Here is a 22,721-nt window from a genome sequence, read left to right as displayed (position 1 = left end):
ACTGTACTGAATTTTGTTTAACTTTAATCGAGACTTGTTTGCTCATCCTGATTTGAAAGTCAAAAGTTTTACTAGGGGCATTCGCAACAGCGCTAGATGAATTGCGCTGCCACCTCTCGACTTCTCACATAATGTAGGGAATGGGAAAAATTGTATCTATTCGGAGAGGACAACATGCAATCGTTTGCCAGCAAACCACAGGGCCGTGATCGTATAGTGGTTAGTACTCTGCGTTGTGGTCGCAGCAACCCCGGTTCGAATCCGGGTCACGGCATCCGGCGTGGGTGTTTTTTTTTTTCTCTTTTGTGGAACCTTTGTCTCAAAATAGTCCGCTCCTATTTCATTTTACAAAGGTTTAAGCTCAGTGGATAATGCCTATTTTCAAGCATAAGTCCTCTTATGTTCTGACTAAAAGACCACATTCTGCACAACTTTAATCAAAGTACAAGGGCACAACCGTTTGCAGTTAGTGCCACTCCTCAACTTCTCACTAACATGTGCTTATGGGGGCTAGTGGGCAATGGATACGCGTCTGACTACGGATCAGAAGATTCTGTTCGACTCCTGGCTAGCTCGACGCAAGCTTTATATCTCCCTGCTCGCGTCTCACTTCCGTTACTGCACCAGTGTGAACTCTTAGGAAAGCGCATTTGCAGCCAGAGCAATTCTAAACGATAGAAAAATGGCCTGCTACAAAGCGTCAGAACCTTTCTTTACAGTCAGCCACAACTGTACTGAATTTTGTTTAACTTTAATCGAGACTTGTTGCTCTCCTGATTTGAAAGTCAAAAGTTTTACTAGAGGGCATTCGCAACAGCGCTAGATGAATTGCGCTGCCACCTCTCGACTTCTCACATAATGTAGGGAATGGGAAAAATTGTATCTATTCGGAGAGGACAACATGCAATCGTTTGCCAGCAATAACCACAGGCCGTGATCGTATAGTGGGTAGTACTCTGCGTTGTGGTCGCGCAACCCCGGTTCGAATCCGGGTCACGGCATCGGCGTGGGTGTTTTTTTTTCTCTTTGTGGAACCTTTGTCTCAAATAGTCCAGCTCCTATTTCTTTTACAAAGGTTTAAGCTCAGTGGATAATGCCTATTTCAAGCATAAGTCCTTTAGTTCTGACTAAAAGACCACAATTCTGCACAACTTTAATCAAGTACAGGGCACAACCGTTTGCGTTAGTTCACTCCTCAACTTCTCACTAAGGATGTGCTGATGTGCTAGTGGCGCAATGGATAACGCGTCTGACTTCGGATCAGAAGATTCTAGGGTCGACTCTGGCTAGCTCGACGCAGGCTTTATATCTCCCTGCTCGGTCTCACCTTCCGTTACTGCACCAGTGTGAACTCTTTAGGAAAGCGCTTTGCAGCACCAGCAATTCTAACGATGAGAAAATGGCCACATGTGCTACAAAGCGTCAGAACCTTTCTTTACAGTCAGCCACAACTGTACTGAATTTTGTTTAATTTAATCGAGACTTGTTGCTCATCCTGATTTGAAAGTCAAAAGTTTTACTAGAGGGCTTCGCAACAGCGCTAGATGAATTGCGCTGCCACCTCTCGACTTCTCACATAATGTAGGGAATGGGAAAAATTGTATCTATTCGGAGAGGACAACATGCAATCGTTTGCCAGCATAACCACAGGGCCGTGATCGTATAGTGGTTAGTACTCTGCGTTGTGGTCGCAGCAACCCGGTTCGAATCGGGTCACGGCATCCGGCGTGGGTGTTTTTTTTTTCTCTTTTGTGGAACCTTTGTCTCAAAATAGTCCAGCTCCTATTTCATTTTACAAAGGTTTAGCTCAGTGGATAATGCCTATTTTCAAGCATAAGTCCTCTTATGTTGACTAAAAAGACCACATTCTGCACAACTTTAATCAAAGTACAAGGGCACACCGTTTGCAGTTAGTGCCACTCCTCAACTTCTCACTAAGATTGTGATGTGGCTAGTGGCGCAATGGATACGCGTCTGACTCGGTCAGAAGATTCTGGTTCGACTCCTGGCTAGCTCGACGCAAGCTTTATATCTCCCTGCTCGCTGTCTCACTTCCGTTACTGCACCAGTGTGAACTCTTTAGGAAAGCGCATTTGCAGCCAGAGCAATTCTAACGATAAGAAAATGGCCTGCTACAAAGGTCAGAACCCTTTCTTTACAGTCAGCCACAATACTGATTTTGTTTAACTTTAATCGAGACTTGTTGCTCATCCTGATTTGAAAGTCAAAAAATTTTACTAGAGGGCTTCGCAACAGCGCTGATGAATTGCGGTGCCACCTCTCGACTTCTCACATAATGTGGATGGGAAAAATTGTATCTATTCGGAGAGGACAACATGCAATCGTTTGCCAGCAATAACCACAGGGCCGTGATCGTATAGTGGTTAGTACTCTGCGTTGTGGTCGCAGCAACCCCGGTTCGAATCCGGGTCACGGCATCCGGCGTGGGTGTTTTTTTTTCTTTTGTGGAACCTTTGTCTCAAAATAGTCCCGCTCCTATTTCATTTTACAAAGTTAAGTACGTGGATAATGCCTATTTTCAAGCATAAGTCCTCTTATGTTCTGACTAAAAAGACCAAAATTCTGCACAACTTTAATCAAAGTACCGGGCACAACCGTTTGCAGTTAGTGCCACTCCTCAACTTCTCACTAAGTTGGCTTATGTGGGCTAGTGGCGCAAATGGATAACGCGTCTGACTAAGGATCAGAAGATTCTAGGTTCGACTCTGGCCAGCTCGACGCAAGCTTATATCTCCCTGCTCGCGTCTCACTTCCGTTACTGCACCAGTGTAACTCTTTAGGAAAGCGCATTTGCAGCCAGAGCAATTCTAACGATAAGAAAATGGCTGCTACAAAGCGTCAGAACCCTTTCTTTACAGTCAGCCACAACTGTACTGAATTTGTTTAACTTTAATCGAGACTTGTTGCTATCCTGATTTGAAAGTCAAAAAGTTTTACTAGAGGGCATTCGCAACAGCGCTAGATGAATTGCGCTGCTGTGGCTGACTGTAAAGAAAGGGTTCTGACGCTTTGTAGCAGGCCATTTTCTTATCGTTAGAATTGCTCTGGCTGCAAATGCGCTTTCCTAAAGAGTTCACACTGGTGCAGTAACGGAAGTGAGACGCGAGCAGGGAGATATAAAGCTTGCGTCGAGCTAGCCAGGAGTCGAACCTAGAATCTTCTGATCCGTAGTCAGACGCGTTATCCATTGCGCCACTAGCCCCACATAAGCACATCCTTAGTGAGAAGTTGAGGAGTGGCACTAACTGCAAACGGTTGTGCCCTTGTACTTTGATTAAAGTTGTGCAGAATTGTGGTCTTTTTAGTCAGAACATAAGAGGACTTATGCTTGAAAATAGGCATTATCCACTGAGCTTAAACCTTTGTAAAATGAAATAGGAGCTGGACTATTTTGAGACAAAGGTTCCACAAAAGAGAAAAAAAAACACCCACGCCGGATGCCGTGACCCGGATTCGAACCGGGGTTGCTGCGACCACAACGCAGAGTACTAACCACTATACGATCACGGCCCTGTGGTTATTGCTGGCAAACGATTGCATGTTGTCCTCTCCGAATAGATACAATTTTTCCCATTCCCTACATTATGTGAGAAGTCGAGAGGTGGCAGCGCAATTCATCTAGCGCTGTTGCGAATGCCCTCTAGTAAAACTTTTTGACTTTCAAATCAGGATGAGCAACAAGTCTCGATTAAAGTTAAACAAAATTCAGTACAGTTGTGGCTGACTGTAAAGAAAGGGTTCTGACGCTTTGTAGCAGGCCATTTTCTTATCGTTAGAATTGCTCTGGCTGCAAATGCGCTTTCCTAAAGAGTTCACACTGGTGCAGTAACGGAAGTGAGACGCGAGCAGGGAGATATAAAGCTTGCGTCGAGCTAGCCAGGAGTCGAACCTAGAATCTTCTGATCCGTAGTCAGACGCGTTATCCATTGCGCCACTAGCCCCACATAAGCACATCCTTAGTGAGAAGTTGAGGAGTGGCACTAACTGCAAACGGTTGTGCCCTTGTACTTTGATTAAAGTTGTGCAGAATTGTGGTCTTTTTAGTCAGAACATAAGAGGACTTATGCTTGAAAATAGGCATTATCCACTGAGCTTAAACCTTTGTAAAATGAAATAGGAGCTGGACTATTTTGAGACAAAGGTTCCACAAAAGAGAAAAAAAAACACCCACGCCGGATGCCGTGACCCGGATTCGAACCGGGGTTGCTGCGACCACAACGCAGAGTACTAACCACTATACGATCACGGCCCTGTGGTTATTGCTGGCAAACGATTGCATGTTGTCCTCTCCGAATAGATACAATTTTTCCCATTCCCTACATTATGTGAGAAGTCGAGAGGTGGCAGCGCAATTCATCTAGCGCTGTTGCGAATGCCCTCTAGTAAAACTTTTTGACTTTCAAATCAGGATGAGCAACAAGTCTCGATTAAAGTTAAACAAAATTCAGTACAGTTGTGGCTGACTGTAAAGAAAGGGTTCTGACGCTTTGTAGCAGGCCATTTTCTCATCGTTAGAATTGCTGTGGCTGCAAATGCGCTTTCCTAAAGAGTTCACACTGGTGCAGTAACGGAAGTGAGACGCGAGCAGGGAGATATAAAGCCTGCGTCGAGCTAGCCAGGAGTCGAACCTAGAATCTTCTGATCCGTAGTCAGACGCGTTATCCATTGCGCCACTAGCCCTACATAAGCACAACCTTAGTGAGAAGTTGAGGAGTGGCACTAACTGCAAACGGTTGTGCCCTTGTACTTTGATTAAAGTTGTGCAGAATTGTGGTCTTTTTAGTCAGAACATAAGAGGACTTATGCTTGAAAATAGGCATTATCCACTGAGCTTAAACCTTTGTAAAATGAAATAGGAGCTGGACTATTTTGAGACAAAGGTTCCACAAAAGAGAAAAAAAAACACCCACGCCGGATGCCGTGACCCGGATTCGAACCGGGGTTGCTGCGACCACAACGCAGAGTACTAACCACTATACGATCACGGCCCTGTGGTTATTACTGGCAAACGATTGCATGTTGTCCTCTCCGAATAGATACAATTTTTCCCATTCCCTACATTATGTGAGAAGTCGAGAGGTGGCAGCGCAATTCATCTAGCGCTGTTGCGAATGCCCTCTAGTAAAACTTTTTGACTTTCAAATCAGGATGAGCAACAAGTCTCGATTAAAGTTAAACAAAATTCAGTACAGTTGTGGCTGACTGTAAAGAAAGGGTTCTGACGCTTTGTAGCAGGCCATTTTCTTATCGTTAGAATTGCTCTGGCTGCAAATGCGCTTTCCTAAAGAGTTCACACTGGTGCAGTAACGGAAGTGAGACGCGAGCAGGGAGATATAAAGCTTGCGTCGAGCTAGCCAGGAGTCGAACCTAGAATCTTCTGATCCGTAGTCAGACGCGTTATCCATTGCGCCACTAGCCCCACATAAGCACATCGTTAGTGAGAAGTTGAGGAGTGGCACTAACTGCAAACGGTTGTGCCCTTGTACTTTGATTAAAGTTGTGCAGAATTGTGGTCTTTTTAGTCAGAACATAAGAGGACTTATGCTTGAAAATAGGCATTATCCACTGAGCTTAAACCTTTGTAAAATGAAATAGGAGCTGGACTATTTTGAGACAAAGGTTCCACAAAAGAGAAAAAAAACACCCACGCCGGATGCCGTGACCCGGATTCGAACCGGGGTTGCTGCGACCACAACGCAGAGTACTAACCACTATACGATCACGGCCCTGTGGTTATTGCTGGCAAACGATTGCATGTTGTCCTCTCCGAATAGATACAATTTTTCCCATTCCCTACATTATGTGAGAAGTCGAGAGGTGGCAGCGCAATTCATCTAGCGCTGTTGCGAATGCCCTCTAGTAAAACTTTTTGACTTTCAAATCAGGATGAGCAACAAGTCTCGATTAAAGTTAAACAAAATTCAGTACAGTTGTGGCTGACTGTAAAGAAAGGGTTCTGACGCTTTGTAGCAGGCCATTTTCTTATCGTTAGAATTGCTCTGGCTGCAAATGCGCTTTCCTAAAGAGTTCACACTGGTGCAGTAACGGAAGTGAGACGCGAGCAGGGAGATATAAAGCTTGCGTCGAGCTAGCCAGGAGTCGAACCTAGAATCTTCTTATCCGTAGTCAGACGCGTTATCCATTGCGCTACTAGCCCCACATAAGCACATCGTTAGTGTGAAGTTGAGGAGTGGCACTAACTGCAAACGGTTGTGCCCTTGTACTTTGATTAAAGTTGTGCAGAATTGTGGTCTTTTTAGTCAGAACATAAGAGGACTTATGCTTGAAAATAGGCATTATCCACTGAGCTTAAACCTTTGTAAAATGAAATAGGAGCTGGACTATTTTGAGACAAAGGTTCCACAAAAGAGAAAAAAAAACACCCACGCCGGATGCCGTGACCCGGATTCGAACCGGGGTTGCTGCGACCACAACGCAGAGTACTAACCACTATACGATCACGGCCCTGTGGCTATTGCTGGCAAACGATTGCATGTTGTCCTCTCCGAATAGATATACAATTTTTCCCATTCCCTACATTATGTGAGAAGTCGAGAGGTGGCAGCGCAATTCATCTAGCGCTGTTGCGAATGCCCTCTAGTAAAACTTTTTGACTTTCAAATCAGGATGAGCAACAAGTCTCGATTAAAGTTAAACAAAATTCAGTACAGTTGTGGCTGACTGTAAAGAAAGGGTTCTGACGCTTTGTAGCACATTGTGGCAGGCCATTTTCTTATCGTTAGAATTGCTCTGGCTGCAAATGCGCTTTCCTAAAGAGTTCACACTGGTGCAGTAACGGAAGTGAGACGCGAGCAGGGAGATATAAAGCTTGCGTCGAGCTAGCCAGGAGACGAACTTAGAATCTTCTGATCCGTAGTCAGACGCGTTATCCATTGCGCTACTAGCCCCACATAAGCACATCGTTAGTGTGAAGTTGAGGAGTGGCACTAACTGCAAACGGTTGTGCCCTTGTACTTTGATTAAAGTTGTGCAGAATTGTGGTCTTTTTAGTCAGAACATAAGAGGACTTATGCTTGAAAATAGGCATTATCCACTGAGCTTAAACCTTTGTAAAATGAAATAGGAGCTGGACTATTTTGAGACAAAGGTTCCACAAAAGAGAAAAAAAAACACCCACGCCGGATGCCGTGACCCGGATTCGAACCGGGGTTGCTGCGACCACAACGCAGAGTACTAACCACTATACGATCACGGCCCTGGGGTTATTGCTGGCAAACGATTGCATGTTGTCCTCTCCGAATAGATACAATTTTTCCCATTCCCTACATTATGTGAGAAGTCGAGAGGTGGCAGCGCAATTCATCTAGCGCTGTTGCGAATGCCCTCTAGTAAAACTTTTTGACTTTCAAATCAGGATGAGCAACAAGTCTCGATTAAAGTTAAACAAAATTCAGTACAGTTGTGGCTGACTGTAAAGAAAGGGTTCTGACGCTTTGTAGCAGGCCATTTTCTTATCGTTAGAATTGCTCTGGCTGCAAATGCGCTTTCCTAAAGAGTTCACACTGGTGCAGTAACGGAAGTGAGACACGAGCAGGGAGATATAAAGCTTGCGTCGAGCTGGCCAGGAGTCGAACCTAGAATCTTCTGATCCGTAGTCAGACGCGTTATCCTTTGCGCCACTAGCCCTAAATCAGCACAACCTTAGTGAGAAGTTGAGGAGTGGCACTAACTGCAAACGGTTGTGCCCTTGTACTTTGATTAAAGTTGTGCAGAATTGTGGTCTTTTTAGTCAGAACATAAGAGGACTTATGCTTGAAAATAGGCATTATCCACTGAGCTTAAACCTTTGTAAAATGAAATAGGAGCTGGACTATTTTGAGACAAAGGTTCCACAAAAGAGAAAAAAAAACACCCACGCCGGATGCCGTGACCCGGATTCGAACCGGGGTTGCTGCGACCACAACGCAGAGTACTAACCACTATACGATCACGGCCCTGTGGTTATTGCTGGCAAACGATTGCATGTTGTCCTCTCCGAATAGATATACAATTTTTCCCATTCCCTACATTATGTGAGAAGTCGAGAGGTGGCAGCGCAATTCATCTAGCGCTGTTGCGAATGCCCTCTAGTAAAACTTTTTGACTTTCAAATCAGGATGAGCAACAAGTCTCGATTAAAGTTAAACAAAATTCAGTACAGTTGTGGCTGACTGTAAAGAAAGGGTTCTGACGCTTTGTAGCACATTGTGGCAGGCCATTTTCTTATCGTTAGAATTGCTCTGGCTGCAAATGCGCTTTCCTAAAGAGTTCATACTGGTGCAGTAACGGAAGTGAGACGCGAGCAGGGAGATATAAAGCTTGCGTCGAGCTAGCCAGGAGTCGAACCTAGAATCTTCTTATCCGTAGTCAGACGCGTTATCCATTGCGCCACTAGCCCCACATAAGCACATGGTTAGTGAGAAGTTGAGGAGTGGCACTAACTGCAAACGGTTGTGCCCTTGTACTTTGATTAAAGTTGTGCAGAATTGTGGTCTTTTTAGTCAGAACATAAGAGGACTTATGCTTGAAAATAGGCATTATCCACTGAGCTTAAACCTTTGTAAAATGAAATAGGAGCTGGACTATTTTGAGACAAAGGTTCCACAAAAGAGAAAAAAAAACACCCACGCCGGATGCCGTGACCCGGATTCGAACCGGGGTTGCTGCGACCACAACGCAGAGTACTAACCACTATACGATCACGGCCCTGTGGCTATTGCTGGCAAACGATTGCATGTTGTCCTCTCCGAATAGATATACAATTTTTCCCATTCCCTACATTATGTGAGAAGTCGAGAGGTGGCAGCGCAATTCATCTAGCGCTGTTGCGAATGCCCTCTAGTAAAACTTTTTGACTTTCAAATCAGGATGAGCAACAAGTCTCGATTAAAGTTAAACAAAATTCAGTACAGTTGTGGCTGACTGTAAAGAAAGGGTTCTGACGCTTTGTAGCACATTGTGGCAGGCCATTTTCTTATCGTTAGAATTGCTCTGGCTGCAAATGCGCTTTCCTAAAGAGTTCACACTGGTGCAGTAACGGAAGTGAGACGCGAGCAGGGAGATATAAAGCCTGCGTCGAGCTAGCCAGGAGTCGAACCTAGAATCTTCTGATCCGAAGTCAGACGCGTTATCCATTGCGCCACTAGCCCTACATCAGCACATCCTTAGTGAGAAGTTGAGGAGTGGCACTAACTGCAAACGGTTGTGCCCTTGTACTTTGATTAAAGTTGTGCAGAATTGTGGTCTTTTTAGTCAGAACATAAGAGGACTTATGCTTGAAAATAGGCATTATCCACTGAGCTTAAACCTTTGTAAAATGAAATAGGAGCTGGACTATTTTGAGACAAAGGTTCCACAAAAGAGAAAAAAAAAACACCCACGTCGGATGCCGTGACCCGGATTCGAACCGGGGTTGCTGCGACCACAACGCAGAGTACTAACCACTATACGATCACGGCCCTGGGGTTATTGCTGGCAAACGATTGCATGTCCTCTCCGAATAGATATACAATTTTTCCCATTCCCTACATTATGTGAGAAGTCGAGAGGTGGCAGCGCAATTCATCTAGCGCTGTTGCGAATGCCCTCTAGTAAAACTTTTTGACTTTCAAATCAGGATGAGCAACAAGTCTCGATTAAAGTTAAACAAAATTCAGTACAGTTGTGGCTGACTGTAAAGAAAGGGTTCTGACGCTTTGTAGCACATTGTGGCAGGCCATTTTCTTATCGTTAGAATTGCTCTGGCTGCAAATGCGCTTTCCTAAAGAGTTCACACTGGTGCAGTAACGGAAGTGAGACGCGAGCAGGGAGATATAAAGCCTGCGTCTAGCTAGCCAGGAGTCGAACCTAGAATCTTCTGATCCGAAGTCAGACGCGTTATCCATTGCGCCACTAGCCCTACATCAGCACATCCGTAGTGAGAAGTTGAGGAGTGGCACTAACTGCAAACGGTTGCGCCCTTGTACTTTGATTAAAGTTGTGCAGAATTGTGGTCTTTTTAGTCAGAACATAAGAGGACTTATGCTTGAAAATAGGCATTATCCACTGAGCTTAAACCTTTGTAAAATGAAATAGGAGCTGGACTATTTTGAGACAAAGGTTCCACAAAAGAGAAAAAAAAACACCCACGCCGGATGCCGTGACCCGGATTCGAACCGGGGTTGCTGCGACCACAACGCAGAGTACTAACCACTATACGATCACGGCCCTGGGGTTATTGCTGGCAAACGATTGCATGTTGTCCTCTCTGAATAGATATACAATTTTTCCCATTCCCTACATTATGTGAGAAGTCGAGAGGTGGCAGCGCAATTCATCTAGCGCTGTTGCGAATGCCCTCTAGTAAAACTTTTTGACTTTCAAATCAGGATGAGCAACAAGTCTCGATTAAAGTTAAACAAAATTCAGTACAGTTGTGGCTGACTGTAAAGAAAGGGTTCTGACGCTTTGTAGCACATTGTGGAATGCCATTTTCTCATCGTTAGAATTGCTGTGGCTGCAAACGCGCTTTCCTAAAGAGTTCACACTGGTGCAGTAACGGAAGTGAGACGCGAGCAGGGAGATATAAAGCCTGCGTCGAGCTAGCCAGGAGTCGAACCTAGAATCTTCTGATCCGAAGTCAGACGCGTTATCCATTGCGCCACTAGGCCTACATCAGCACATCCTTAGTGAGAAGTTGAGGAGTGGCACTAACTGCAAACGGTTGTGCCCTTGTACTTTGATTAAAGTTGTGCAGAATTGTGGTCTTTTTAGTCAGAACATAAGAGGACTTATGCTTGAAAATAGGCATTATCCACTGAGCTTAAACCTTTGTAAAATGAAATAGGAGCTGGACTATTTTGAGACAAAGGTTCCACAAAAGAGAAAAAAAAACACCCACGCCGGATGCCGTGACCCGGATTCGAACCGGGGTTGCTGCGACCACAACGCAGAGTACTAACCACTATACGATCACGGCCCTGGGGTTATTGCTGGCAAACGATTGCATGTTGTCCTCTCCGAATAGATATACAATTTTTCCCATTCCCTACATTATGTGAGAAGTCGAGAGGTGGCAGCGCAATTCATCTAGCGCTGTTGCGAATGCCCTCTAGTAAAACTTTTTGACTTTCAAATCAGGATGAGCAACAAGTCTCGATTAAAGTTAAACAAAATTCAGTACAGTTGTGGCTGACTGTAAAGAAAGGGTTCTGACGCTTTTTCAAATTGGGTGATTTAATCTAAACCCAGAAGATTTAATGAGTTACTGATGTGCAATTTTTTCTGTATTTTGCCATGTAGGAAGTAGTAAGTATAATTTCGCAATCAACATGTATGCCACTGGGGTCCAGCATGTCGCTGGCTCAGGCTACTTTGCTGCTCAGCGACCTAAGAGGTGTCCAGAGTGTTAAACTTCTTCAACTGACACAGGAATTACTGCAAAAGCAGGTAAGCGCCTATATGCATACACATTGTATACACCATATTTTGCTCAAAAAACATGCAAAACTATTAATTATTAAATTCTGTTAATTCTGTTTTAAATTATTAAGTATTAAACTAACATTTAGTCGCATTTCTGTTTGTTTTTTTTTCAGCTTTGTGTTTTTGGTCAGAGAGTGTTGTTGGTCAATGGAAAAATCTGTTTCTCGCCTCCTGAACCCAGCAACATTTACCTCCCTTTCCTCAACATAATGGCCCAAGTCACTTTGCGACTCGGTAAATAACAACCTGTACTATCAACAGGATAAAACGTTCGTAATGTTCACTGATCTGATTTTAATACCTTACCATCATAACACTGTGTTCAGGTATTTTAGTAAAGGTTTTATATCTGCACTTATGTTCAGAACATCTTGATGTGTACTGCATGGATAAAAACTCAACAACCTCTTCTTATAATTTTGAACTGTTTCCACAGGTAACATCCAGGATCACAGAGTCACAGAAATGACAGTCTCTGCCCAGATATAACAATCTATTTCCAGACAGCCTTTACACCAGTCCATTCAGACTAATGGAGATTAATAAGCACAGTTCATTGTCGGAGCAACCTGAGTCTTACAACCTCCCCCTTAGACAGATAGCCAGAATAGAATGATAAACCATCAGGTTTTGCAACTAGCATTGCTTTCTCTCTATCCCGTGTCTATGTAGAGTCATAGCTGGATGGGAATGTTGGTGTAGTTCCACATGCATTTGTTTGTTTCTACTGCTGGGGTATTTGTTTTGTTAAGAGATCAAGAAAGTTGTGAGCAGCCAGCTGTAATGACACAATGTAACCAATTAAAAACTGAAGTACTATTTTTGTCAATAGGCTATTATAAAGACCATATCCATATGCTGGAGTAACTGAATGCAATTAATAACTGGACCTGGAAACTCTTGCAGTTTGATTTGGCTGAATAATTTTCATTACTCAATTAAATAGTGATAATAGTGATGAATATGTAGGAATATGACATTACCATATCTATGGACAGCCAGGAAATTTTAGTCAAGTCTTAGAATCTGACGGCAGTCTAAAATGACAAAAGAGTAAATATGGTAAAGACCGGCAGAGAATAACAAAATAACTTTAAAAACTTTCCAATAAACGTTTTGCCGATTCAGAAATGTCAGACTAAGGTTTAAAAAAAAGTAAAGTTGATGCACAAAGCTTATCAAGCTTAAATAAAGAATATATAAAGCTCAAATACAAATAATGTGTATTGTATTACTCTTTATTTCTATATTTGAGTTGGTTTTTTTTTCATAGGTTTTCCATTTTCCATAAGTGAGAAACGTGGGCTTGTTAATGTCAGTGTCAGTACCAACAGTTACGCTAAGTCTTGTTTCGAGTATTGAGAGTAGGTTATTATTCCGCTATTATGACCTGTTTTTCTCCTTTCTCGATATAATTATCACTGATGTTGATCCTACTTGTTATCGGATAGAAAGCAAGTACTGTTCTTTCATTCAAAGGCGAGCCGAGTTGAACTCTTACAGTATGATCTCCGGAAGTGTTCATCATTGGCAGTTTTATTCTGAAATCCCCCACCGGAAACATGTATATCGATGTGGCTCGGTGACTTGACACCGGTCTCCCTGCCAGAGTAACGGTAGCTGTCGGCCCGATTCCTGACTGGTCCCGGTTTGTTGACGTTTTCTGCAGTACAGCAGTAGTTAGTATCGGGGGTCTGTCTATTGTTTCAGGGGAGTCGTGTGACAGCCGGTGAAGCTAGCCTACTAGCTAGCTTCAATGGGTTTTCGAGTTAAAAGATGATCGCCTCACTGTCGAGAGGAAGTCTGCTGGATGAGGTTCTTCATGGGGGATCTAACGAGGTAACGTTAGATAACGTTACTAACTTTAATGTTTAAAATACATTTATTGGCAGCTAGCTGTAGCTAGCAGTAAAACACAATTACATTCGCTAACAGACCAGCAGTGAGCGAGGGGCCAGAACTTTAGGGTAAAAATAACGAAGTTGTGCAGTTAGCTAGTTTAATGTTGAGGTTATCTTCGACAAACTTAGCTCCACATGTTAAAATGCAGTTTGTGCTAAAAAAAAAGACTGCTCCTGATATTATTGTATTTAATGATGTAGTTAGGTATCTGTAAGCTAGTAGTAATGTGTGTAACTGCTATGAATTAAGACTAGTAATCGGGTGTAATGTAATTGTTACAAATGCACAGAATTCATAGCAAAAATCATTATCAGTGTTAATGTTTAGTGATTTTTTTTCTGTTTGTGCAAAAATGCATTCTTTGTAATGTATCCCGGACAACGGGCTGTCACGTGACCGGTAAAGGTGGAGTGAGGTCGAGTAAAGGGGCGGGGCTGTGGGGAGCACGGTAGCTCAGCACTAAATACAATACGACTTCAAAAGTAAAATATAGCAGACAGCGTCACAATAACAATAGATCATATTTGTTGTGCCATGGTCTTAGTTTTATTTGGCCCCACTCTAAGTTGTGCATCTGTGTGTTGGTCTGTGGTGTGCTGTGTGATTTGTGTATATTTGTGTGTGTGTGTGTGTGTGTGTGTGTGTGTGTGTGTATGTGTGTGATTGATGGATTGCAGCAGCAGCTGGCAGCATATGTTTCCTGGGTGAACTCTCAGCTGAAGAGGAAACCAGGTCTGAAGCCTATTACCGACTTGAGGCGTGACCTGCAGGACGGGGCGGTGCTTTCACAACTAATAGAGATAGTTGGTAAATATACACATGCACATTTACACACTTGAAAGGATCGCACAATGGAGTAATACTGGAGGACGAGTAAAATGTTGGGACAAATTAAAAGTTTTAAAATTTCTAATCGAACTAGTTTATAATAAAACACTAATACACGGTACATAATAGTCATACGTAGTTAAAAATTGCATTTTTTTAACCAGTTGTACTTGAACAGGAGGCTGACTATTAAGCCCTTTTAAATTCTTACATTTTCAGTGAGCACTACCTGAGATCCCTTTCCTTCAATGTATGTGAACTGTCCTGTCGTAGTCCTCACCTGGTAATGCAGAAAATGCCCAAACAGTAGTTGTATCATCTTTTTTTTTTTTTTTAAAACGTGTATGTGTGTTTCACTCTCATATCTCATTTGAATTGGCAGCTGGGGAAGTACTGGAGGGAGTGTATGTGGCTCCACAAAACAAAGAAGAAAGCAGGAAGAATGTGGAGCAAGTCTTGCAGTTTATTTCCTCCAGACACATACGTATGTCACACATATCCGCAAGAGGTAAATCATAGATCGCTTTATTTTCTAGCTCTTCTCATCACTGAACTACAGCCTGAACTGTATCCTGCCTTTTCAGTTTTGCTGAAACAGTTTTTGTGAGGGGTTAATTTGACTGTATGATTTGGAGGTTGTGGCTGGAACTTCTGCTAAAGTACACTGCATTGTAGAGATAGGTGTTTCTATAATTTCAATCATATAAACAGAGGTACAAAAAAACCTATCACTATACCACAATTCAATTCAGCAGTACCACAAAAATCACACCCTCCAAAATGATTGTATGGTTGAATAAACTGTTCCTTTTTGACCTGCAGATGTTGTTGATGGTAATCTGAAATCTATAATGAGGATAATTCTGGCACTGGCTGCCCACTTCAAACCCTCAGCCAATCACAGGACTGCTACCGGAAGTGGAAGGAGTTTGACAAGAGACTGTCCCAGCCACAACCCCCTCTCCACTGTTGCACTAGCACAAGGTGCTGCTGCTGCGCTGGCATCAGCACAACTTGATGCCTCAAAGCCTGCACGTGTCACACGTATGCACAGGTATGCTGGATACAACAATTAAAAACACAAACCCTTGTTCATATCTCCCTGTAATACCCAAATGTTCTGTCTTAGTAATAATAGTGGATACACGTATAGACTTTACTGACCTCTGGTGGTCAAACAGAGATCACCAAATTATCATCCTCCCAGTTTAAGACTTATCTCGTTATATTTGTTAACTTTCTGTTTACCAATTCCAAACTAAAGACAAGTAACCTCTGCTTTGTCTGCCATCTTTCAGTGGCTGGGGGTTAGATGTGGAAAAGAGCGTTTGTGTTCGTGCACTAGTTGAGCAGTATGAAAGAGGAGCTCCGGAGGAGCAGGACAATCTTCAACCTAGCAGGTAATCCTTATTTAAGTTAAGATTTTTAATTCAGTAGTTGTTCCATGACTCACTGAATTTAGTAGTTCTAATTTAAATAGCCCATTGCAATTGTACCCCCAATACATACAATCCCCCCCCCCCCAAAAAAAAATAAAAATAAAAAAATTTCAACACAAACTGAGCATTGTTATCCTCATGAAGGAAGGATTTATAGCTGGACAGTTGTATTGGCCTATTGGCCTGCATTAGTATTTGCTTCATGTACCTAACAAACTCAGAACTGAGTTGTTGACCTGTGGTACTCTCAAATGCAACAAAATTTGTTTGCTGAAGTACAAGGATAATGCTCATTCCCTCATTCCAACATACCATCTCAAAAAAGCATATCTAAAATCTGTAATGCAGGGTTGTGATAATATTCTGAAGAAATTATACAACTAAAACATTATTAAAAGCATGTTGACATTCCCATATTTGATCAAGGAGATTACAGCCATTTGATGGCTGAAGGTTAAATGCAAGAGTTATGCAATTAGAGGTGTTATTTTTATATTGTGCTACACAGATATTTTTGCTCAATATATAATTACATCACAGTCTAAAAGTCACTAAAAACACTCTACTTTGTTGATATTGTCACAGCTGATTTTGTTCAACTCAAATTTGTGCCAGCAGTACATTTTATGTAATTTCTTTTCATCTTTAACACTTTTTTTCACACACTAGATTAAATTATGTGGTTTATTTTTTGTATGTCTTGCTCCCTGAAAGAGCATATGACTTAATTTAGTAGTCCTGACTGCATTCTACAGTATCAGTGTGTGTATGTGTGTGTGTGTTGGGAAGGGGGTCATAGACAGGAAAAAAGAAATAATCAGTCTTTATCTTATCTAGTCACATGTCCGTTCTGAAATCATGTTATTTGTTTTTTTTTTTCGCCATCTTAGTATGTGTATGTGTATGTGTCTATTATCTGTTATCTGTGTAATGAGAGACATTGAAGCACATGTGTTGATTGTTCATTGAATGATGGTGTAGTTTTGTTTGGAGAGACTGATTCAGCAGAGTTATATCAACCTGATGCTGCCATCAGATATGTAACCTAGTTAAAGTGAGGGATGCTAAGCAGTGTCTGCGCAGTAGGTTTCCCTGGTAACATTTATCTGGCTGGTGGGCAAGGGGCAGGGCATGTAAGAGGAAAATCCAAGTGTCATGAGTTGGTCCACATGCTGATGCGAGACACTCACATGTAGTGTGAGACTTAGAATCCTTGGAACTATCACTGACAGTTTAAACAGCTTGTAGTCCATTATGGGGGGGACGCAGATTAAATGGTAAGACCAGATGTTGTGAGGCAGTCTGTGTGTGTGTGTGTATTTCTGCACTAGAATATGTGCAGTGTGTTTCCACTGCTAACATTAACTTTGATTTTAGATAATTTGATGATGACATTTTAAAGACTGATTGAGTTCTGTCACTGTTGTATGCAAAGCCAAGTTTTGACATGTAAGTTGATATGTATATGTAAGTCTGCAAATTCCTATAAGCATACAGTATTACTACAAACATATTACAACAAATTGAGACGTAACTCTGCCATGTCAAAATACTGTATATTATCACATATCACTGTATATTTTCACCACAAGGTTGTATGTGTTTTTGCTGAGTGATTACATGCACGCACTCGCATGCATGTCTGGAATAATTGAGTAATCATTGTTTTGTATTCCTCAAGCCTCAGCTCCGTCAGTCCACTGTCATCTCCAAGAGCTCCACCCAGCAGCCACTCAGACAGAAAGCAGGACGACCGTCAGCAACTGGAGAGCAGTGGTGAGTTCTGTGGCGCCACAAAAACGGCATGCCATTTTATTTAACAAACCATAAAACCTCTCACTGCATGTGCATAACGCTGGGTTATGAATGTACATTAGTGTGCATGTAGCTAAGTCATCTTATGTTGTAGTGGAGACAACGTGGGATGATACTCTTAGTGAAACTTTGGAGAAGGAGGTGCAGGAGACACGTAAAATGGTGTCTGCTTTGCAGGTAAGTTCATATAGAGAGTTGATTTTGATTTTGGAAGCACTACAGGATGCTCTTTTGGATTTTTTGTGTATATACTTTATTTTCACACAGCATGACATGGGTCTTTATTTTCAGGATATTTATGTATAGCTTTTTTAGGTAAATAATGAAAAAATATCATTACAGACATTAGAAGTCATTGCCAAGTACTTTTGAGGTCTGTCTTTCAAAGAACTACACAGGAAAAAGCACAATAGAGACCAGGGTTTTATTCCTAGTAGTAATTCTTCTGGCTGGGGTTTTGAGTATGGAAATCAGTGTAATGTCATTTGTGTGTTGCCTCACTGTTGACCCCTGGCTGGTTGCAGCAACTGTGCATAGCTAGCTGGGGTCTGGTGAAGTTCATTACATTTCTAACACAATATTTTGGAGCTATTTAAATGCTGTGCTTATTATACATCATGCACATGCCCACAATTTAACAGACATTAAATAACCAACCAGCTATAAATGGTCAGAGCTCTCTAAGCACACTAACCTAACTCCAAAGTACAAGCTGGTGTCATATGTTACTTCCGTGGTGTTTTTTTAGGCCCTGCTGCTGCACGGTTCAATGCCTGAGGACGAGCAGGACGTGTCTTTGTCTTTGGACCAAGGCAACGCTGAGCAGCAACTGGTAGTGATAGCCTCTTTCTTTTTAGTTTTTAATGTTAGTTATAAGTCTTTATTTGATTTCTGTCCTGCTCTGTCTGCTCTCTCTCTTCCTGTGTCACCCTCTTCTTACTTGTGTTAGACCAGCTCTTTGTGTTTAGTGCAGATCACATTTCTTTTTCTTAACTGCAGGTTTGTGCGAGTCATAGGGTGACACGGGTATCGGTTTGCCTTCTTTCTCCCGTTCATTCTTGTTCTCACACATCCCTTTTTTTTGTTCCAGGTAGTCATTCGTAGTCGTTTGGATCAGAGCATGGAGGAAGCTCAGGAGCTGAAGGTGAAGAATTTTGTTATTTGTTTGCTTTTCAAACTGTCACAGTGTTCTTGGTTTATTTGATTAGGGATCGTTTCGGCACTTGTCTTATTACGGAGGTGGATGCATAAACTGATTAGTATTTAATTCAGAGTGTTGTTTACTTTTTCATTTTAGAGGGAACTGCTGCGATGCAAGCAGGAGATGAGAAACCTGCAGGGAGTCAAGGTAAGACAAAGCACTTACTTATCTTATTGCTTAGGTAAAAATCATTCTGATTGCATTGTAGAAAAGCTGCTGGATAAGCTATTGACTTTGGGTTGATTTGTAAATGTGCAGGACGCCCAGCAGCAGAGACTGTGCACTCAGGAAGCATCAATACTGCAGATGAAGCAAGAACTTCTCAGAGCCAGCATGACGAAAGATGAACTCAGCAACCAGAATGTATGAAATATCTTAAAGCGTCAGAAAATTCAGTCTCACACGTTTAAATAAAGTGACTCTTCAAAACATTGCATTAAAAATGGTATATATGTACTGTATATTTTAAGTGTATATTGCAAATTCCACTCTGCTGTGAAAATATGTTGTAGGCAGATCTACAATGGAAGCTGGAAGAATGTAATAGGCTGTGGGGTGAATGCAAGGTTAGGCATTCCAGTCCCTTTCTTTTAATGGTTTGCTGCAAATTTGTGTAATCACCCCACCTTTATATCACACAGCATTGTTTTTTATGAGTTTATAGTGGATAACAAACCTTACCTTTTCTCTTACCTTTTCTCTTTGTTTGGTTGGGTACAGAAGGAGATTGGACAGAAGGACAGACTGCTGCAGCAGCTCAAACACAAGCTTGAGGAAAGCCAGAAACAACAGGTATATTAGCCAGTTTCAGAATTTTAAAGGGAAGTTATAATACAAGCCACCCTTAATTTAAACTGTTCTCTCAGTGTGTGAAAATATCAGAACAATAGTGATAATTAATAATTGATCCATCTGGTAAAATATTATTTTTTTCTCTGCAATGGAATACTAAAACTTACTTTGAATCAGGGGAATCTACCTAAAGCACTAAAGTACCTCCCTTACCCATTCAATAAAACTAGTCACTTATAATTTTAGGACCTACCTGGTTGATATTAGTGCCTGTTACGATGTCTGATTGTGAGTCTGTTTGACAGAGTGAATTACAAAGAGAGCTGGAACATAAAAAGAGCATGTTGCAGGAGCTGATGAATAGAGATTTGCAACAGATAGTAGTGTTGCTGTCTTTTCAAAACTTAATAAAGAGTTAAGTTTTAGGTTTCATGTTCAGTCTGCAGCAGCCAGTCATAAATTCAGATATATATTACACAGTCAGATTACACATCTGACTTCGTCCTTCTTCTCTTTCTCTCTCTCTCTCTCTCCCTCTCTCTCTCCTTTTTTTGTTGCTTTTTTTAGATTCACATGGGCACAGAAAACAATGTTTATTCGTACTCTGGAAATCCATCTCCCTCTGTGTCAGGCGTAAGTATTATTTATGTTTCTAAGGCTTTTCAGTCACTGGGCCTAATTAGGTTTTTTTATACATTAAGTGCTGACAAACCATCATATGAATATACTTATATTTCACACTGAACTTTATTCATGTGCAGTATTTGAGCTACATATTTGGCCACATGAAACACTAGAACCCTTACTGTAATTTTTAAGACTAGTAAGTTCAAGAAATGCTTGTGATAGGACTGTAAATTACCCAGAGGGCAGTTCCTTTAAAGGTACAGTATGTGAAAGACAACACAGGACAGAACACTCTTAACATGCACAGAAAATAGCAGCACAAGACTGTAAACAAGCACACAACTGTTGTTGATGAAATGTGTTTCTGCTCTGATAGCAGGCCGAGGAGGTTCAGCTGCTCAGAGATGCACTTAGGAGTTTGAGGAACAACTTCAGAGACCATGACCCTCAGCACCATACATTGGACACCCTGGAGCAGGGCATAGTATCACTCATCGACAGACTCCATGTTCTGCACACAAACAGGGTAAAGAGTTTTTTTTTTTTTTAAGCTTAAACAGAACCAAAAAGAATAACTTTAATGTTTGAGCACATTTGTGGGTCAGCAGCCAAAGCTGTGTGGTGTCACATGAACTCATGATGGAGTTTGTTGTTTATCTGAGATCAGGGGTTTAGAACTATAGCAGAGATTGAATTATAAATACTGACTTGTTACATTATTTAGCTGCTAAATCTTATTGGACTGTGTAATTGATTAATTTAAAGCATTAAAGAATAAACCACAAAAACTGAATTCTACTATAAAACCTTCTTTGATTGTTACTTATTATAAAATGTAGAAATTTAAAATCAGGAGAGGCTGGTATCCAAAGGTATACAGAATAGGAGATGAAAAGGTTTAGGAATTATTCATATAAAGTAACCATCAGATTCAACTGCAGGGACGGGGGAAATCTCCAAAACGCAAGGGTCAGCAAACAGACTCTAACTCCTGGCCTTCTACAAGTAAGATGTTCAAATGTGCACTCCCATAATACGCATGCACACATAAAGTATATAAACAGATTTAGAATAAATTGTGCAGCATGAAAATTGTTTTGTTACTAACTATGTTTCTGTTTATTACAGAGGCCTGTCAATCCCACAGTGCTTCTTCAGTGTCAACCAAAATCCTTTATTTTACTGGAAAATCCCCAACACCTTCGATGATCACTATAGCGAAGAGGTACATTTAAGATAGAAGGCCAAAGGTATAAAGGAAAGAAAAAAGATGTCACAAGGCACCAATATGAGTGAATCTTTTTCTACACTTTGTACAGGCTGGGTGAGGTAACGCTCAAGGATGTTAAGGTGGCTGTGGATCGAGAGGGAAACTACAGGTACCACTTTAAGGCCTTAGACCCGGAGTTTGGCACTGTGAAGGAAGAGGTATGAGAAAGATTTCTGGGTCCGTTTACTTATTAGATATGTTAAGAATTATATTTAACTGGCTGAACCCTGCAGAAACACTGCTTGTTTTGTGCTGCATTCGATTCACAGTTCGTTGTTCCTTGCAAAAATGTAAAAAAAAAACAAAAAAAAACAACAACATATATTTAAATAGTATGTAAATATAGTTTGAGGTAAGAGCAGAATAATTATAAATGGAGATAATATCTCTTTACATGTGTGCAGGTGTTCTTGGATGGAGCGATTGTTCCAGGGTGGGAAGGAAAAATAGTGGCCTGGCTGGAAGAGGACCGTGGTGAGGAAAGGTAACAACATCTTAATTCTCTTTCTCTCTCTCTTTGATTTCCTGACTCTCTGTGGTGAACAACTCGTTATCTTTTGTGTCTTAGACCAATGTAGCTTCAAACTGACGGACCATGACATCTTGTTTACTCTGATCCCAGAGGCACATCGAGGCAACTGTTCAGAACAAAGGCACAAATGAGCATGTTTTAAGATTCGACTTAATCAGGTTTGCCAGCTGACACTAAACCACATCGATAGCCCTGATTGTTCTGGAAACCACAAATCTGTGACTGACGAATATTGTAAAACAGTGCCTCAAAAGGGAAAGCTGTTTCCATCATGCGCTCATTATTACCAGACTGTAACTTTAGCATCAGTCAGAGACATTATTTTAAATGAAGTGTTTATAAAACCACTTTAGTGTAATTGTTTTACCTCTAGTTGAGGCTAGAAGTTTGTATGAGATATTACAGATCAATTAAAGTAATTTTTAAGGGTTTACTATCATTTTTTATTCATTGTGCAGCAATATTAAAGACATACCACTAGACTACATGCTGTACTGCATATAGACATAGTCCTTTTGTCCAGGTACATTTTAACCTGTATTGTGAATATGATGTGAATATACAGTACAGTATTATTTACCATAGCAAGACGTTGGAAACAAAATCTGGGTTAGAAATAAATACAACTTTTATATTGCAAATGTATTTCGAGAGGGTAGAAAAAAGTCAAACAGGACTTGTACAAGATTTGTTCATTTTATTTTCATGCTGCATGAGATTTTTCCAAAATGTGACATACTGCTGACAAATACATTGACCTGATAACCACATACAATAGATTCATTAAGATTAGCATTAAACAGGTCAGGACGAAGGTCATGTAGTTATGTC

At 41.4% G+C, this 22,721-nt stretch overlaps 2 protein-coding genes and 23 non-coding genes across 32 annotated transcripts in view; 4 read left to right on the top strand and 21 right to left on the bottom strand.

The window, feature by feature from the left end:
- Nucleotides 1-12,678, top strand: part of cfap54 (cilia and flagella associated 54) — a 59,986-nt gene extending 47,308 nt beyond the window's left edge. For all 5 annotated transcript variants that reach the window (XM_026328263.1, XM_026328264.1, XM_026328265.1 and 2 more), the window contains exons 55-57: nucleotides 11,302-11,448; nucleotides 11,598-11,718; nucleotides 11,921-12,678. In XM_026328263.1, the coding sequence (XP_026184048.1) occupies nucleotides 11,302-11,448; nucleotides 11,598-11,718; nucleotides 11,921-11,973 (321 nt within the window). In that variant the 3' untranslated portion in view covers nucleotides 11,974-12,678. The remainder of the gene's footprint in view (nucleotides 1-11,301; nucleotides 11,449-11,597; nucleotides 11,719-11,920) is intronic.
- trnah-gug (transfer RNA histidin (anticodon GUG)) lies at nucleotides 203-274 on the top strand. The gene has a single exon. It is a non-coding gene; the product is annotated as a tRNA-His (tRNA).
- On the top strand, nucleotides 2,367-2,438 carry trnah-gug (transfer RNA histidin (anticodon GUG)). The gene has a single exon. It is a non-coding gene; the product is annotated as a tRNA-His (tRNA).
- trnar-acg (transfer RNA arginine (anticodon ACG)) lies at nucleotides 3,151-3,223 on the bottom strand. Its single transcript has one exon. It is a non-coding gene; the product is annotated as a tRNA-Arg (tRNA).
- Nucleotides 3,460-3,531, bottom strand: trnah-gug (transfer RNA histidin (anticodon GUG)). The gene has a single exon. It is a non-coding gene; the product is annotated as a tRNA-His (tRNA).
- trnar-acg (transfer RNA arginine (anticodon ACG)) lies at nucleotides 3,890-3,962 on the bottom strand. Its single transcript has one exon. It is a non-coding gene; the product is annotated as a tRNA-Arg (tRNA).
- On the bottom strand, nucleotides 4,199-4,270 carry trnah-gug (transfer RNA histidin (anticodon GUG)). The gene has a single exon. It is a non-coding gene; the product is annotated as a tRNA-His (tRNA).
- Nucleotides 4,629-4,701, bottom strand: trnar-acg (transfer RNA arginine (anticodon ACG)). Its single transcript has one exon. It is a non-coding gene; the product is annotated as a tRNA-Arg (tRNA).
- On the bottom strand, nucleotides 4,938-5,009 carry trnah-gug (transfer RNA histidin (anticodon GUG)). Its single transcript has one exon. It is a non-coding gene; the product is annotated as a tRNA-His (tRNA).
- On the bottom strand, nucleotides 5,368-5,440 carry trnar-acg (transfer RNA arginine (anticodon ACG)). The gene has a single exon. It is a non-coding gene; the product is annotated as a tRNA-Arg (tRNA).
- Nucleotides 5,676-5,747, bottom strand: trnah-gug (transfer RNA histidin (anticodon GUG)). Its single transcript has one exon. It is a non-coding gene; the product is annotated as a tRNA-His (tRNA).
- On the bottom strand, nucleotides 6,106-6,178 carry trnar-acg (transfer RNA arginine (anticodon ACG)). The gene has a single exon. It is a non-coding gene; the product is annotated as a tRNA-Arg (tRNA).
- Nucleotides 6,415-6,486, bottom strand: trnah-gug (transfer RNA histidin (anticodon GUG)). The gene has a single exon. It is a non-coding gene; the product is annotated as a tRNA-His (tRNA).
- Nucleotides 7,166-7,237, bottom strand: trnah-gug (transfer RNA histidin (anticodon GUG)). The gene has a single exon. It is a non-coding gene; the product is annotated as a tRNA-His (tRNA).
- Nucleotides 7,596-7,668, bottom strand: trnar-acg (transfer RNA arginine (anticodon ACG)). Its single transcript has one exon. It is a non-coding gene; the product is annotated as a tRNA-Arg (tRNA).
- Nucleotides 7,905-7,976, bottom strand: trnah-gug (transfer RNA histidin (anticodon GUG)). The gene has a single exon. It is a non-coding gene; the product is annotated as a tRNA-His (tRNA).
- Nucleotides 8,347-8,419, bottom strand: trnar-acg (transfer RNA arginine (anticodon ACG)). The gene has a single exon. It is a non-coding gene; the product is annotated as a tRNA-Arg (tRNA).
- On the bottom strand, nucleotides 8,656-8,727 carry trnah-gug (transfer RNA histidin (anticodon GUG)). The gene has a single exon. It is a non-coding gene; the product is annotated as a tRNA-His (tRNA).
- On the bottom strand, nucleotides 9,098-9,170 carry trnar-ucg (transfer RNA arginine (anticodon UCG)). The gene has a single exon. It is a non-coding gene; the product is annotated as a tRNA-Arg (tRNA).
- On the bottom strand, nucleotides 9,408-9,479 carry trnah-gug (transfer RNA histidin (anticodon GUG)). The gene has a single exon. It is a non-coding gene; the product is annotated as a tRNA-His (tRNA).
- On the bottom strand, nucleotides 9,847-9,919 carry trnar-ucg (transfer RNA arginine (anticodon UCG)). The gene has a single exon. It is a non-coding gene; the product is annotated as a tRNA-Arg (tRNA).
- Nucleotides 10,156-10,227, bottom strand: trnah-gug (transfer RNA histidin (anticodon GUG)). Its single transcript has one exon. It is a non-coding gene; the product is annotated as a tRNA-His (tRNA).
- On the bottom strand, nucleotides 10,598-10,670 carry trnar-ucg (transfer RNA arginine (anticodon UCG)). The gene has a single exon. It is a non-coding gene; the product is annotated as a tRNA-Arg (tRNA).
- trnah-gug (transfer RNA histidin (anticodon GUG)) lies at nucleotides 10,907-10,978 on the bottom strand. Its single transcript has one exon. It is a non-coding gene; the product is annotated as a tRNA-His (tRNA).
- A 393-nt stretch (nucleotides 12,679-13,071) lies between the features above and the next one.
- LOC113142909 (dixin-A) lies at nucleotides 13,072-22,375 on the top strand. 4 transcript variants are annotated; one of them, XM_026328269.1, is made up of 20 exons: nucleotides 13,072-13,323; nucleotides 14,067-14,193; nucleotides 14,597-14,722; nucleotides 15,037-15,268; nucleotides 15,513-15,614; nucleotides 17,335-17,429; nucleotides 17,563-17,645; nucleotides 18,217-18,300; nucleotides 18,559-18,612; nucleotides 18,766-18,816; nucleotides 18,928-19,032; nucleotides 19,182-19,235; nucleotides 19,390-19,461; nucleotides 20,029-20,094; nucleotides 20,465-20,614; nucleotides 21,030-21,093; nucleotides 21,217-21,313; nucleotides 21,408-21,516; nucleotides 21,763-21,842; nucleotides 21,927-22,375. In XM_026328269.1, the coding sequence occupies exons 1-20, from the start codon at nucleotides 13,261-13,263 to the stop codon at nucleotides 21,934-21,936; spliced, it is 1,824 nt and encodes a 607-aa protein (XP_026184054.1). In that variant the 5' UTR covers nucleotides 13,072-13,260; the 3' UTR covers nucleotides 21,937-22,375. The 4 variants fall into 4 exon arrangements, with proteins under 4 accessions (XP_026184054.1, XP_026184056.1, XP_026184053.1 ...); XM_026328271.1 differs by having other exon boundaries at nucleotides 14,064-14,193; nucleotides 20,468-20,614; XM_026328268.1 differs by having other exon boundaries at nucleotides 14,064-14,193.
- The last annotated feature ends 346 nt before the right edge of the window (nucleotides 22,376-22,721 follow it).

The sequence above is a fragment of the Mastacembelus armatus genome, chromosome 14 (assembly GCF_900324485.2).
Source record: "Mastacembelus armatus chromosome 14, fMasArm1.2, whole genome shotgun sequence".
In the NCBI taxonomy this organism is placed as follows: Eukaryota; Metazoa; Chordata; class Actinopteri; order Synbranchiformes; family Mastacembelidae; genus Mastacembelus; species Mastacembelus armatus.
This window is presented reverse-complemented; position numbering and strand designations above follow the sequence as displayed.

Excerpts from the sequence above, each read along its gene's own strand:
- LOC113142909 (XM_026328268.1), top strand. The coding sequence starts at position 13,261 with ATGATCGCCTCACTGTCGAGAGGAAGTCTGCTGGATGAGGTTCTTCAT. Across the intron at positions 20,095-20,464 it reads CATCTCCCTCTGTGTCAGGC|CAGGCCGAGGAGGTTCAGCT; the intron begins GTAAGTATTATT and ends CTGCTCTGATAG. Across the intron at positions 21,314-21,407 it reads ATGATCACTATAGCGAAGAG|GCTGGGTGAGGTAACGCTCA; the intron begins GTACATTTAAGA and ends CACTTTGTACAG.